At 38.3% G+C, this 13,748-nt stretch overlaps 1 protein-coding gene across 4 annotated transcripts; it reads right to left on the bottom strand.

Moving 5' to 3' along the window:
• Window positions 1-508: 508 nt before the first annotated feature.
• Window positions 509-13,510, bottom strand: LOC103709173 (Tetratricopeptide repeat (TPR)-like superfamily protein). Of its 4 annotated transcripts, none has more exons than XM_089929910.1 (6): window positions 12,964-13,510; window positions 9,664-9,905; window positions 1,895-2,101; window positions 1,730-1,820; window positions 1,318-1,588; window positions 509-1,020 (listed from the first exon to the last, which is right to left on the bottom strand). In XM_089929910.1, the coding sequence occupies exons 1-6, from the start codon at window positions 13,269-13,271 to the stop codon at window positions 637-639; spliced, it is 1,503 nt and encodes a 500-aa protein (XP_089786036.1). In that variant the 5' UTR covers window positions 13,272-13,510; the 3' UTR covers window positions 509-636. The 4 variants fall into 4 exon arrangements, with proteins under 4 accessions (XP_089786036.1, XP_088575522.1, XP_089786039.1 ...); XM_088719396.2 differs by having other exon boundaries at window positions 1,895-2,098; window positions 12,964-13,384; XM_089929913.1 differs by having other exon boundaries at window positions 509-1,086; window positions 12,964-13,375.
• Window positions 13,511-13,748: the final 238 nt, after the last annotated feature.

The following is a 13,748-nucleotide window of genomic DNA, read 5'->3' as shown; positions in this document are numbered from 1 at the left end:
GATCAAAACTCTACCGAGCAGCAATACCAAGAGCTTCTAAATAACATGCAGTTCCTTTCAGCCTCACTTCTAGCCGTTTGCAGCCTCCATTCTTCCACCATAACATCATGCCATTGCTTGAGCAGTTGCTCTCTTCTTCGAATCAAGCTTTTGTTTGATCAGCATGTCGCCATGGAAGAACAATCTAACCAGCCAATTGAAGTGATTGCTCATAGGCGTGGTCAAACGTTATGCAAAAAATACAAGCAAAAAACATTTTATTTGATCATTGCTCTTTCGTCTCACTTCCCTTCAAGCTAGTGGCGGAGGAGTTCTCGGAGTGCATTGCAACCCCCCACCCATCATTAAGATTAATTCTATTTCCTGTTTTAATGGCAAATTAATGCATCAGACCTGTGGATAAAATGATAGTGACTGTGACCATACAGTCACGCACAAGAAGCAAGAAAAGCAAGCTCTTAAATAAGAAACCACACACATGCATTCGGCACATAGCAGACTAACAAAGTAGCAGCATCATAAACTTTCCTATTGGAACGACACAAGTTCAGAGCAATCCAAGTGACCGAAAGTAGAACAATTCCACAATATCAAGTCATACAGTGAAAGCCAAAAAATGGGAGAAGTGTATGAGCATTATTTTGAAGAAGTTTCAGAATCCTGGGCCATGGAATTGACAACCTCTGAAGTGCTGCTATCAGCTTTCTCTGTAGATGAGTCCAACAAAAGCTTCTTCGGTGATGGCTCTACAACGACTGAACTTACAGTAGCCCGCTTTACGCCTCTCCCTATAACGCCCAGGTGTGTTACACCTCCATTCGTTGCAGCAGTAGAAATCGTCGGCGAATCGAAACCACCAGCACCACTGATAATGCCCATCCGTGATGAACTCGAAGATAAAGATCTGGCTACACTCTCTGGCAGGTTGTTCTCGCCGGATGTTGATTTGGAAGCAAACATTTTCATAACTTCAGACACAACAGATCTTGGATTTGATTTGATTTGCTGCAGGTCTTCAAGCTGCATCCCAAAAGGGAAAAACTTGATTACTTTCATTGCCAAAGATATACCCCATCTACAGTTAACCTGTTGTAAGAAAGTTACCAAGAAGACAGGTACTCAAGAGCTCTGATTCATATATTAAATGTACCCAAAAAGGAAAACAGAGGTACAGAACATATACAAACAAATCACACAACATAACTGAATATGCCCTAGTCTCAGTAAGATAGTTCATATCAAGATTTGTGCTATTTACTTAATAACAAATATACTTCGTAAAATGCTAAATACTTTAACCTGAACAATTCAAGATACCTTCTTTTCAAGCTCAGTTGAGATGCCACCAAGAAAATCTATCTCTTCCTCCAAATTAGACAATCCAGAACTGGTTTCACTGGAACGATTACCACTTTTATCAGTGTCCGACATAGGGTCTCCACTGGTTGCTGCAGAATCTATAGTCTTCACTGCATTTTCCTTGAGTCTTTGTAAGCGGGATTTGCACAAGGAAATAGCCTTTTCACAATAGGGAATAGCCTCTTCAATTTTTGACCCAAGCTCCAACACCAAACATATCCTAAAATTTCTATACTCCAGTTAAGTGAGCTAAAAAGAATTAAAAGTATTCAAACAGAAATTAAAAATTTTAACATCTCATTCCAGAAAATGATCTTGCTACTAGGATGGTCACAAGCATTAAGCCACATGATCTACTTGATAAGGATACAATTCAACAATTCGTCGATTATCTGACTCAACCAGACATTCCATTATGGATAGAGCTTTCTGATAGTCACTAAGGGAAGTCTCAATATCCTCTGCAATTTTCAGAAAAATAGTTAAAGTTCAATATATCTCTGACAAATGCAACTATGCATGATCAAAAGCTAACCTCTTTCCAATGAGACCTCCCCCAGAGCAGCCAAGATATTTACTTTCTCCAATGAGTCTTCTGGGCGCTTCTCAACAATTGCTCTAGCAACATCTAGCATTTTCCATGCCAGATCTAAATCAGAGTCTTCTTCATCTGCTTCTGCCAGATCCTCACCATCTCCTTCAGTTCCCTCATTAACATCTTCCTGATCCTTGTCGCTACCTTCTTTCAGGGGAACAAGATATGAGAAACCGTGATAATAACTGTGCGCTATAAAACTACAGAGATTATAACTGTATCGTCAAGCCACCAACATGCTGTGAAAGGGAAAATACATACTACCCACTCTTAACTTCAATTTATATAGATAGATTATATATGAATAGAAGGGGAGATAACAAAGTTTTCAAAAAAGAACTTATGTGTGGTGTATCGTCAAGCCACCAACATGCTGTGAAAGGGAAAATACATACTACCCACTCTTAACTTCAATTTATATAGATAGATTATATATGAATAGAAGGGGAGATAACAAAGTTTTCAAAAAAGAACTTATGTGTGGCTTGTCAGGACATACAAATAATTGCAACATGAATAATAGTGAATTTTTCCCAGGTAGCAAAAGCACCTTATAGAAATAGTGATTGGAATTCTATAGCTCCATGAGAAGCATCAGATCATGTGATCCTTTGGCTTGACCTTATTTAATGATTCAACCAATTAAAATTAGAAATATAAATCTCAAAAAAAAAAAAAGAATATCAGTTGAGATTTGAGACCAAAAGAAAAGTACATCGCTCTGACTAAATTTCAGTTCCCATTTCATTTCACACCCATAGTGATGATAATGAAACCTAATTTTCAACCATACCATGCATACCAAAAAATCGAGATAGAAAGAGAAATGAGCTTCTCATTTATTCAAGATTTCCACCAGACAGCCCCTTGATGATCAAACAGCTAGCTGCCTTCCTAGACAATTTTCATTAATTGTGTGTGTTAAAGGATAATGCAGCAATATCATTGTTTTCCATCTTTTGAGGGGTCGATGTCCTTCACAAGATTGAAAGAGAAATATTTATAACTGGGAAAACACAGAAAATGTAGGTAGTTGGCTGAAAGGGTCAAATACTATTTACACACGGAACAAATTTAACAATGCCAACTATATTGACTAAGCTTTATCGATCATTTATCACCTTATCAATCATTTATCACCTTGATGTTCTACTTCTTATTTTCCATGAGTCCAGACTAGGTCACTCATCCTATATGATGACGAGCTTATTTCCCTTGTCAGTGCTCTTTTAAAGCATACATCCAAATAATAATTTTGATGATAAAGGTTAATCCAAGAACATACACCACGAAGCCTTGGATCATTCAAAAAATCAGATCAGCTGAAGGACTTAATAATGGGACTAGCAGGCATGAATAACTATCAAATTGGTCAAATAAGCAAAGAGTTGTGTCTGATGGAGGTTAAACCATGGAGTCACATACAAAACTAGATGATTAAGATAGTGATTAAAACGCATAACTCAGTCATGGCTTCGACATGAACACGCATAACTAATTAATACAAGGTTCGCAATCTCAGGACTAGACCCCCTATTAGTACCATTCTAATAAAGTGTCGGTATGCCCTCATACCGACTCTTAGTTTGGTACAAATATGGTATTAGGCCTAGTATGGGACAATATGCACAGGTACAATGAACCTTAGATTAATGCAACTCATTTTTTGCATATAATTCAAAATACATTGTTTGAAAACTTAATTCAGAAACTTTAATCAATTTTAATTTTGGTTGGGCCAAAGAGATTCTGTATCAACATTTTCAGCTGAGTATCCGTTAACAAGAAGAAGAACATTAGAGAAAATTCAGAACATAAAAAAATAAAACAGGTAGGAATTAGAAGTATATATGCACGCACAGAGAGACATACATATGCATATATAAAAACATTATTCATGCACATAAACGCATATGTATCACATAATGTTTTAGAGAATAAAATTGTTAGAATTTTATTAAAAAAATAAAAGACAAAGATTTAAGAAAAATCATCATTTAGAAAAACAGACCACATACCTATCTATAACAATGATGCATTATTTTGTAAGAATCTTATACACCAAATATAAGCATTCAAATTGAAATAGCATTTTTCATCATAAAAGTATACTTTAATTTGTAAATTTTGACTAAATTGAGATTCCTTATCATGCGTATGCAGGATCTACAATATCTTGCCAAGTGTGTGCAAGTCTAAAGCATTAATGCAGAAAAAAATGTATGAAAGATATGCAGGATCCAGCACTTCTAGCTTCCAACTCTACTCAAAGCTAGTAAAGTATTGAGTTCTTTTTGCAAAAAGTGCTTGCAAAAGACAATTTATTACCCAAGAGCAAGCTCAACCCACCCTGCCAACCCCATCTGGTGAAAAAGAAACACAGCCACACAATTTTTCAAAAAAAAGGGTTAGAATTTTAGCCTTCTATAAGCCAGCTTTAGGTCAAAAATACCAAATCAAAACTGACAAAGCTCAAGCATTTTCAATACAGTTTTGAGCAAAACATAAAACCTTTCTAAAATGCTTGACAATGAAAAAGGAAATAGTCATGTAAAGATAGGGTGGGTATCAGTCAGGTTGGGTCAGTTTAGGGATAAAATTGAAAACAGACCGATTTAGACCACTTTCCTAAAACCAAAACCGGAACTAAAACGACGGTTTATAAAAACTGAATAAATTGAACCAAAGATATTGGTTCGGTTTTGGTCTGGTTTATCGAGTTGAGGAGATCCAAATTTAAGTTCATTGTATCAGGCTGAGAAGATCGAGGCATTGCCAGTTCGTAGTAGTTTTCTTGGAGATTTTATCTGAAAAAAACATCTAAAAAATCTACGAATCCCATAGAAAAGAGACTTACAGTCGGGATAGACCTGAGAAAGGTTTTGGATGCTTTCCAGTTCTTTGTAGACATCTAACTTATAAACTTCTTTTCCTCATACTTACCATTCCAAGGATCAAAAGAAATGCATTAGGATAGGAAATAAAGCAATCAATAAGAAAGAGAAGAAAGGATTAAAAAAATAAAGAGGAAAGAAAGTGATGAGGACCTAATGAGGAGATTCCTACCAGCGAGCTTCATGAGAGAATAGTGGGGCTTGAAAGAGATGAGACATCCTATAAGGCACGAGACAGACGTCTCTCCTATCCATCATAGCTGCTCCAACTGTAGGGCCATGACATCATTGACTTGTCATCTTTGGATTCTCGGGATGAGGGGCCTCCCATGGTTGCAGTGGTGAGGAGAAGAAGAGGTGCAGCGAGATGAGGCTTATGATAGAAGAAAAGTTGTGGCGGCCTGGTGGGATGAAGGGGCACTAGTGGCTATGGTCGTGAGGAGAAGAAGAGATGGCAAGAGAAGGGGCAATCAGTGATCGTTCGAGTGGAGTACAGTGGTTGCAGTGGTGAGGAGAAAAAGAGATGTGGCAAGATGACGTCGGTGATAGAAAAAGAGTTGTAGCAGCCCGGTGGGATGAGGAGGCTCTAGTGGCAATGGTCGTGCGGAGAGGCAAAGATAATAAGAGTAGGGTCAATCGGCAATTGTTCGAGTGGGGAGGACAACCATGAAAAGGGATTAGGGTTAGGGGTAAACTGCTAAAGGGACAACATACATATGTTGATTTTTCAGTTTGGATTGGTTTTCCAAAAATTTAAACCGAAACTGAACCAACTTCTTCAGTTTGGAAATTTTTCAAACCGTAACCAAACTGGCTATAGAAAAAACCAGTTTAAACCGAACCCAAGTGATCAATTCAGTTCGGGCTCGCAGTGTGGTCAGTTTTTTGCACACCCGAATGTGAAGATGTGCTATAAGTTTTTTAAGTTACCTCCATGTATTTCTGAGTCTTGCTATAAGCGCACTTAGGATAATGTTGGGATAAGTCTATGATTATTTCAAAAGAATTTAACTAGGATTGTTTTATAAATTAACTTGATTATATTCAGCATTCAAATACATCTAAAACCCAAATTCAAATACCCCCACAATTTACAAGGATTGTAACTGGAAAGCAGAAGCTCCTATTTGAGCCTAACTATACATGATCACTGCATGCATCCACGAGATGCACCTTGCAAAGTGTTTGGCACTAAAATCAGGTTAATTTATACCACATTATTAGGGCCTGAAATTGTGGTCCGATGATTGTCGATGCAAAGTTCAGGTGGCCTTTTTATTATTTGATCATAAACTTCAAAATTGGATGAATTTGGTTATATGAATGATGCGGGTGAAGTTTAGACATTTGAGTTTCAAGCCTCTAAGTTCTACTCGATGTAAAGTTAGGTCATAACCAAGTCAATGATAACCTAATATACAGTCAACACCTTTTACCTTCTTTTTTCTTGTTTTAATCACCTTTAAATAAAACATTTTTACCAGCATTTTCCATACAATTCTACAGCAGCAACTTCTCATGAACATCACTTCAAAGTAGTACTTCTTTCTTGAATTATCACAATTTTGAGGGACCCAAGTGCGCCAAAAATACATATTTTAACCAAGATATAGGGGCTTTAAAATGTTATGGTGGTATAAGAACATATAAGTCTCTCTTTTTTTCGGAAACTTATATATTTCACTAAAAACCGAAAATAGTATCTCATTTAAAAATTAACATTGCATTGATTTATTTAGATGAATTTTTGGAGTTGGTCAATCTCCTGTTTTTCCAGGTAGAAAAATTAGGATTAAATCCCAATCCAGAATCTCATTTAGATAGTGAAAAAAAAACAGAAAAAAAATTGGAATGCATCCATACCTTTATAAGTGATCAAGTTCATTATAGGCTGAGCGAAAATTAATAGTCAAGGAAGACCTTAGTTATCTAAAAGATGAATAAATGCAAGAGCTGATCAGGGTGCAACACACGTAGAGGGAGGTTGACCACTCCAAAAACTTAGAGACATGACACCCTAAGTAGAAGTTTCCTGCTGCTAAAGACCAGACCCACCAAACCACAAGCAATTGCCACCCTTGGTGGTTCTATTGTAAAACACATAGAAAACAAAAACACCTTAAATATGACAGCAACGAGGCTGATGAGGTGGAGTTCTAATGTAACAACTTTTCAAACACCATCAAACTTGAAGGAAAAAATTTGTAACACAATCATTAGACCAGATAAATGGATCAGAATGGCAATGCAAAGATACATGAACATGGGCTGGGATCAAGAGATTGGGACAGATGTGTGATCAATTTAAGAATAAAATCAAACAGTTGGAGGATTGCATAGAAATTCCCCAGCAAAACAAGATGACAAACACAAGTGCAGTTACTAACATAGCCACCTTTCCTAAGAGAAAGCAGTTAGGACCTAGACCATTTCTTTGCCAATCCTCTTGTTTTCCTAGGACTCACTCACAAAAATCCCAATATTCCTTCAAGTCAAACAACCGAAAAACCAAATTTACACATGTATCTACAAGTAAAACCAATGATAGGTGCTTATTGCATGTATACTGCTTATATACAAAAATGTAGAGTGATGAAGATTAACACGACACATACTAGGCCAAAAAATTCTCACCAAAGCATATTGAGAGGAAAGATGACCAATGTCTCCACATTCTCTAGACAAATACAGTATTTGCAATCAACCACATCTCAGCATATTAAGGCTTAACTGCAAGTTATCATTTAATGAAATATCCCTAGCTAAAAATTTTAATTCATGTCGTTAGACCTTCTAAAAGAAAAACAAGTAGTTGTAAGCAGGTTTCCACAAAACTTATAGTTGGATTGTTTATGTTGATGAGTCTGTAAATTTTATGTCTATTATAATAAGAGAGCCTGAGTTGGGGCATGCTAAAGCTGGACTTCAAAAGTGAAGCCTCCGCATGAAGTGGAAAGTGTGACAGTCTCCAAACCATATACAACTTCCCCCTAATACTACTCTATGCCATCCTCTCCTTTTTTGCAAAACATGTGCACGGCAAGTGCAGAATACTAGTGTTTATAATCTATGCATGCCCATATAATATGTATCAACACATGGCATGTTACATGGTTTCAAATCCCATGGGACGACCCGCTGGATGCCGGTGTCAAGATATCCTGATCGACGCATCCTAGGACATCCTTCGTCCCAAGTGCGGGATAAGATATGAGGGCAAAGGCTCTCGTTCTATGAAAAATTCAGAATGACCCCATCCCATAACATTTAAAACCTTGTGGCATATGTGCGGTACAAGTTTTGGTGATGAGCATAAATGTCTTTGTATAGGATCCATCTAACATTATAATATTTTTCTCGTGGGTCCAACCTAAGTATCATACCAATACACATTGCTAAGTGTTAGGTGTAGGGAAGAGTTACGGCAGCTTGGGCCGGTCTGAGCCATGCTTGGCGTGTGCTACAAGCTAGCTCAGTGATCTTGGAGAGGGACTCAGCCACCATGATCAGTTGGATCAAGGGTGGCCTGAGCGGCGGTGGAGGGGGACTTCCCTTGCTTCGGAATATTTGGGCTATGATGAGCAATAGAGTGGCCTTTCAGGCAAGACATGTGTTCAGGGAGGCTAACGGGGCTGCGAATCAGGGAGGCACTTTGTGGGCCAGAGAGGAAAAGTTGCCTAGAGCACTCCAAGATTTGCTGTTTTCTGATTTTGTTGGGTGTATTCGTGCTCATACTATATGAAACGCCCATCTTAAGCAAAAAAAAAAGTGTTAGGTGTAGGTATTTTGGTGTAAATTAAAGGATTCACGTAACATAGATGCGGTCCACGGATGCATTTGTGTATCTCTATTTCTAGAGAGTCTACATGTAAACTTATATATGTTTGCATCCACCTGTAACTATTATGCATATATTTTAAGCATGCACACACTATACATGTATCAAAATGGCATATGTATAATCAGTAGATGCACTTCCATAATGTTAAGCAACAAATAGTTTTTCAAATGTATCTTAATGAAAAATGTTGAACATGAATCAACAAAGATGTTAAAACAAATGTATAAGGATGCAAATGTGTTAAAAGATGAATCAGTCTCCTATTTGTTTAAGTGAAATATTACAGCTAGCTTAGCTTTTCTTTCTTACCCCTATTTGCAGTTGCCACAAATGGGAAGAAAGGACCAAGCAAGGTGTAATCAACCTTTGAGTTTTAATGATGCAGGTCTATCCTTTTCCAAACCAAGGCAACTACAAAATGGGTGGGTAAGTTGGTATCAACCCAGGAAGAGAATCAGTGCATCAAGTGAAAAGAGTGAAACCAAGATCTAGGGAAACAAGCACTTAGCAAGTTCCAGAGTTAATCAAGCTGAAATTGGATAAGAACCAAAGATCTGGTGTGATAGATTCAATCTCCAAGTCAAAAATGAGACAACTGATTGGACCAAACGTCCACAATCAGAATCATCCTATTTTCAGTGATTTGTTCTCCCTGATTAGAATAGGCAAGTTGATTCCCTTCATTGGAGACCATATGAAAACTTCAATTCTAACAAAAGCATTTTTGAATAAAGAATATTTCACTTATCTGACAATATTTATGATGAATTTACTATTATGAGACCTCAGTGATAGCATTTACAATAAATTTACTTTTCTGAGACAGATAAACTAATCAACATGCATGACTTAGATACTCTACTGGTTTTGATCAGTTGCGTTCATCATATTGACTTATCTGAACTGATTAAAAGCACATAACCTTTTCAACCCCAGAATAATAACAATGACATGGCTTACATAGAGATGCATACCTTCTCCAGATTCCTCATTATTACCACATGGAATGTCTTCTTTATCATCACAAGCAGAAGCCTTTGAGCTTCCACTATTTTCTGCACCACTAGTGGTTCTATCCTTCTGCAGGTTTGTGGGAGAGCTCTTAGGAACATTACCCAATGGATCAGCTTCCTCTTGAGCCTTGTATAATAGTGCACAGCCATATTTATAATAAGCACTAGCACATTCCTGAGCAAGTTCTCCATAATGCGCAACCCTGAATAATAGAATATGTGTGTTAACTTCTCCTGATGATGATAAGCATTAATCTGCAGCATGGTTTATATTACTTCTCTATTTTTTCTGCGGCAAAGATACAAGAGGCATCTTGTAGAGCAAATGATCGTGGAAAGCTGAATAGCTTTAGAACAAGACAATGATAATGATCATCAGAAAGTAATTTATAACGCATATGCACATGCACACAAGCACGTTCAGATGTAGAGGCATAAATGATATGTACACATTAGAAACATTGTACATCGCAACCAGTGTATGATAATAGTACATTCTAAGTCAAATTTTCAGTAACATGCACCTCTAAAAAGTTTGGAAGATAAAGATAAAGCAGCATCCATAGGATATAATTTTGATCTTTGCCTTGAGATATTGCATAACGATTTTTGTGCTAGACACCGACTATAGTAGGCAGTCAATTGCAAAGGATGTACCTGTACAAATATATATACATGTCTAGGCACGCACACAAGCACAATGCTTATATGTGTATTTATAAACAAACTATACAAACATATATATGCATGTGCATATACATGACACGCATGTAGACATGCACTCATAAGCACACTCAAGAAAGCTAAAAGAAAAAACGCACAAAACACATAAATACATGCAGACACCCACCCATATGCATACTGAAGCAAGCTAAAAGATACAGGCATGTGCACGCACATGCACACACACCAACTCGCTCACATGTAGACACACTCAAGCAATCTAAAAAAAAGTAAAATGTACAAACATATATAAGGGCATATGTTGTATACACAAACATCTAGAAATACAAAACCCACCCTATGCACACTCAAGCAAGTTGATAAAATAAACACACATGCATACATACAATACATCTACACATCCATATACACAGCAAGAAGATAGGGGGGGTGCATGCATGAGTGAGAGAGAGAGAATCCTGTTACAAGGAATGAAGGCTTAATCCAACCAAGAGGATTCCAGCTCAACCTAGGAAATGATCGGATGGGCCGACTCATTTGAAACTCCAGCATGCATTGGTGAATACTAATTAAAGCTTGAAGCATGAAATGCTGTACCGGTCCGGTCCTAGACCGGTACCGGAACGACAAAAAAATCGGTATTTCCCGATTTTTTATCCGAACCGGCCGGTACGGGCCCGTACCGGCCGGTTCGCATCGGTACGATTTTTTTTTTAAGAACCACAGCGTCGCGCACTGTGATTTTTGAAACCGTACCGGACCGGGCCGGTACCGTACCGGACCGGGCCGGCCACCGGTACGCCGACCGGTACCGGTACGGCGGACCTTGGCTTGAAGGCTACAATTACTAAACCAAGAGTCAGCCAATCAACAAGACAATATCCAGAAATACAAAATGCAGTTGAGTTAGTCCAAAGCAACAAAGAAGCAAGCTTTAAAAGAACATTGATCGCAAGGAAAATTGAAAAATATACATGATGCACCTGCGGCAAGAGTATTGCACAATAATGAAGGACATAATGATGGTTTAAGCATGCTAACTGGAGGCAAATTCACCCTTCTAACATCAAGCTTCACCCCTTTTGTGAATCAGTTCAAAGCAGAACACTGAGTTTTGTGCTAGACACTGACTATAGTAGGCAGTCATTTGCAAAGGATGTACCTGTACAAATATATATACATGTCCAAGCACGCACACAAGCACAACGATCATATGTGTATTTATAAACAAATTATAGTAAATCATACGAAGCTGTCTAGGTTTGCATTTATATATATATGCATGTGCACATACATGACATGCGCTCATAAGCACACTCAAGCAAGCTAAAAGAAAAAATGCACAAAACACAATAAATACATGTAGACACCCACCCATATGCATATACTGAAGCAAGCTAAAAGATACAGGCATGCGCACGCACTCATGCACGCACACCAACTCACTCACATGTAGACACTCAAGCAATCTACAAGAAATCAAAATGTACAAACATATATAAGTGCATATGTTGTATACACAAACATCGAGAAATACAAACTCACCCTATGCACACTCAAGCAAGTTGATAAAATAAACACACATGCATACGTACAATACATCTACACATCCATATACACGGCAAGAGGCGAGGGGGGTGCATGCATGAGAGACAGAGAGAGAATCCTATTACAAGGAATGAAGGCTTAATCCAACCAAGAGGATTCCAGCTCAACCTAGGAAATGATAGGATGGGTCGACTCATTTGAAACTCCAGCATGCATTGGTGAATACAAATTAAAGCTCGAAGGCCACAATTACTGAACCAAGAGTCAGCCAAACAACAAGACAATATCCAGAAATACATAATGCAGTTGAGTTAGTCCAAAGCAACAAAGAAGCAAGCTTTAAAAGAACATTGATCACAAAAACAATTGAAAAATATACATGATGCACCTGCGGCTAGAGTATTGCACAATAATGAAGGATATAATGATGGTTTAATCGTGCTAATTGTAGGTAAATTCGCCCTTCTAACAGCAAGCTTCGCCCCTTTTGTGAACCAGTTCAAAGCAGAACCAGACAAAGAAACAGCAAACCATATATCTTCCCATTTTTACTCACAAACTGACTCCAACCAAACACAAACACCTAATCGGATCCTATAAGTTTTGGCTTTTCTAACCACCTCAACATCATCAAGGGAAAACGCATAGCAAACTTAACCGGAAAAAGACAGACGCCAACAAATTGGTGACCCTTCTTACATTGATATTTAAAAAAATATAAAATAATAAAACTTTCATAATTATTTGAATCTTTAAAGAACAGATTCAAAATACAAACTTTACCCCGTCAATTTGGTCCGATAAGAACTTCATTGCAGCTTTAGAAAACATTTCGCATCAAAATTATGATCATCAGTCCCTCGACAAAAATATCAATAATAATAAATAATATTTAGAGAAAACAAACTAAATAAAAATGGAATCGCACTTAAAGGGCGAGAGCATAGAACTCTTTACGGTAAGAAACCAAAAGGAATGCCGCAAAAATAAATCCAATAATAAATAACTAAAAAGGAAAAAAAACCTAACCTAATTTCTAGGGCGCGGCTAAGGCAATCCACGGCATCCACGAAATCCCCGGCCTCTATTGCCTTCGACCCCTCCTCGAAGAACTCATCCGCGAGAGCTAGAGCTTTCTCGGCACTCTGCTCTTCAGGGCCGGAAGACCCAGCTGCTCCGCCGCTCGAAGAATCGCCTTTGCCGTCGACACTCGGGCCATTCCCCTGCTCTTCCGAAGCTGGGGTTTTCTCAGCCTCGGGGACGACCGGATCCGCCGCTAGGCTTTTCTCCTCCTTCTCAGGGGGCTCCAAGGCGGGAGCTTGGTCGGGGGAAGACATGGCGGAATGAAAACCCTCGAAACCCTCTGAGTTCTCCTTGAGGCGGAAGACTGGCTTTGAACTGGGGGAGTACCTGGCAACACCAGAGAGCGGGGCTTGTCTTTGCTTGCAGGTGGATATTGGAAGATCGGACGGCTGATATTTTACGTCGAGTTACGTGCAAGTGATGCACGATTTTTTTCGGACCGGGGGTTTCAATCTTTGGGGGAGTTGTTTGCCGGGAAATTAACTATGACGATGACTCCGTAAGATGTGCCTTGGATTGGGCTTTGTTACCCTGTTTGGTCATGACTCATGACCATGACCATGACCATGACCATGGTTTCATGTTTTTCCCTCTCCTTAGAAGAAGGTACAAACACACTTTTTTTTTTTTTTCTTTTTTTGCGGTTCCCTGTATTTTGATTGCCATGCAGTAATGTACACTAAATGCAACTATAAACACTCATACCTTATTCTCAACTATTCTGCTTGAGT

This window comes from Phoenix dactylifera, chromosome 1 (genome assembly GCF_051530095.1).
Source record: "Phoenix dactylifera cultivar Ajwa chromosome 1, Ajwa_hap1_PhDact_Kaust_v1.1, whole genome shotgun sequence".
Lineage (NCBI taxonomy): Eukaryota > Viridiplantae > Streptophyta > Magnoliopsida > Arecales > Arecaceae > Phoenix > Phoenix dactylifera.
This window is presented reverse-complemented; position numbering and strand designations above follow the sequence as displayed.

What these genes read in the sequence shown, in the direction of transcription:
- LOC103709173 (XM_089929913.1), bottom strand. Translation starts at nt 13,271, where the DNA reads ATGTCTTCCCCCGACCAAGCTCCCGCCTTGGAGCCCCCTGAGAAGGAG. An exon ending in GGAGGTCTCATTGGAAAGAG is followed by an intron (nt 1,821 to 1,894) that starts GTTAGCTTTTGA and finishes TGAAAATTGCAG; the next exon opens with AGGATATTGAGACTTCCCTT. An exon ending in CAACTGAGCTTGAAAAGAAG is followed by an intron (nt 1,087 to 1,317) that starts GTATCTTGAATT and finishes TTCTTACAACAG; the next exon opens with GTTAACTGTAGATGGGGTAT.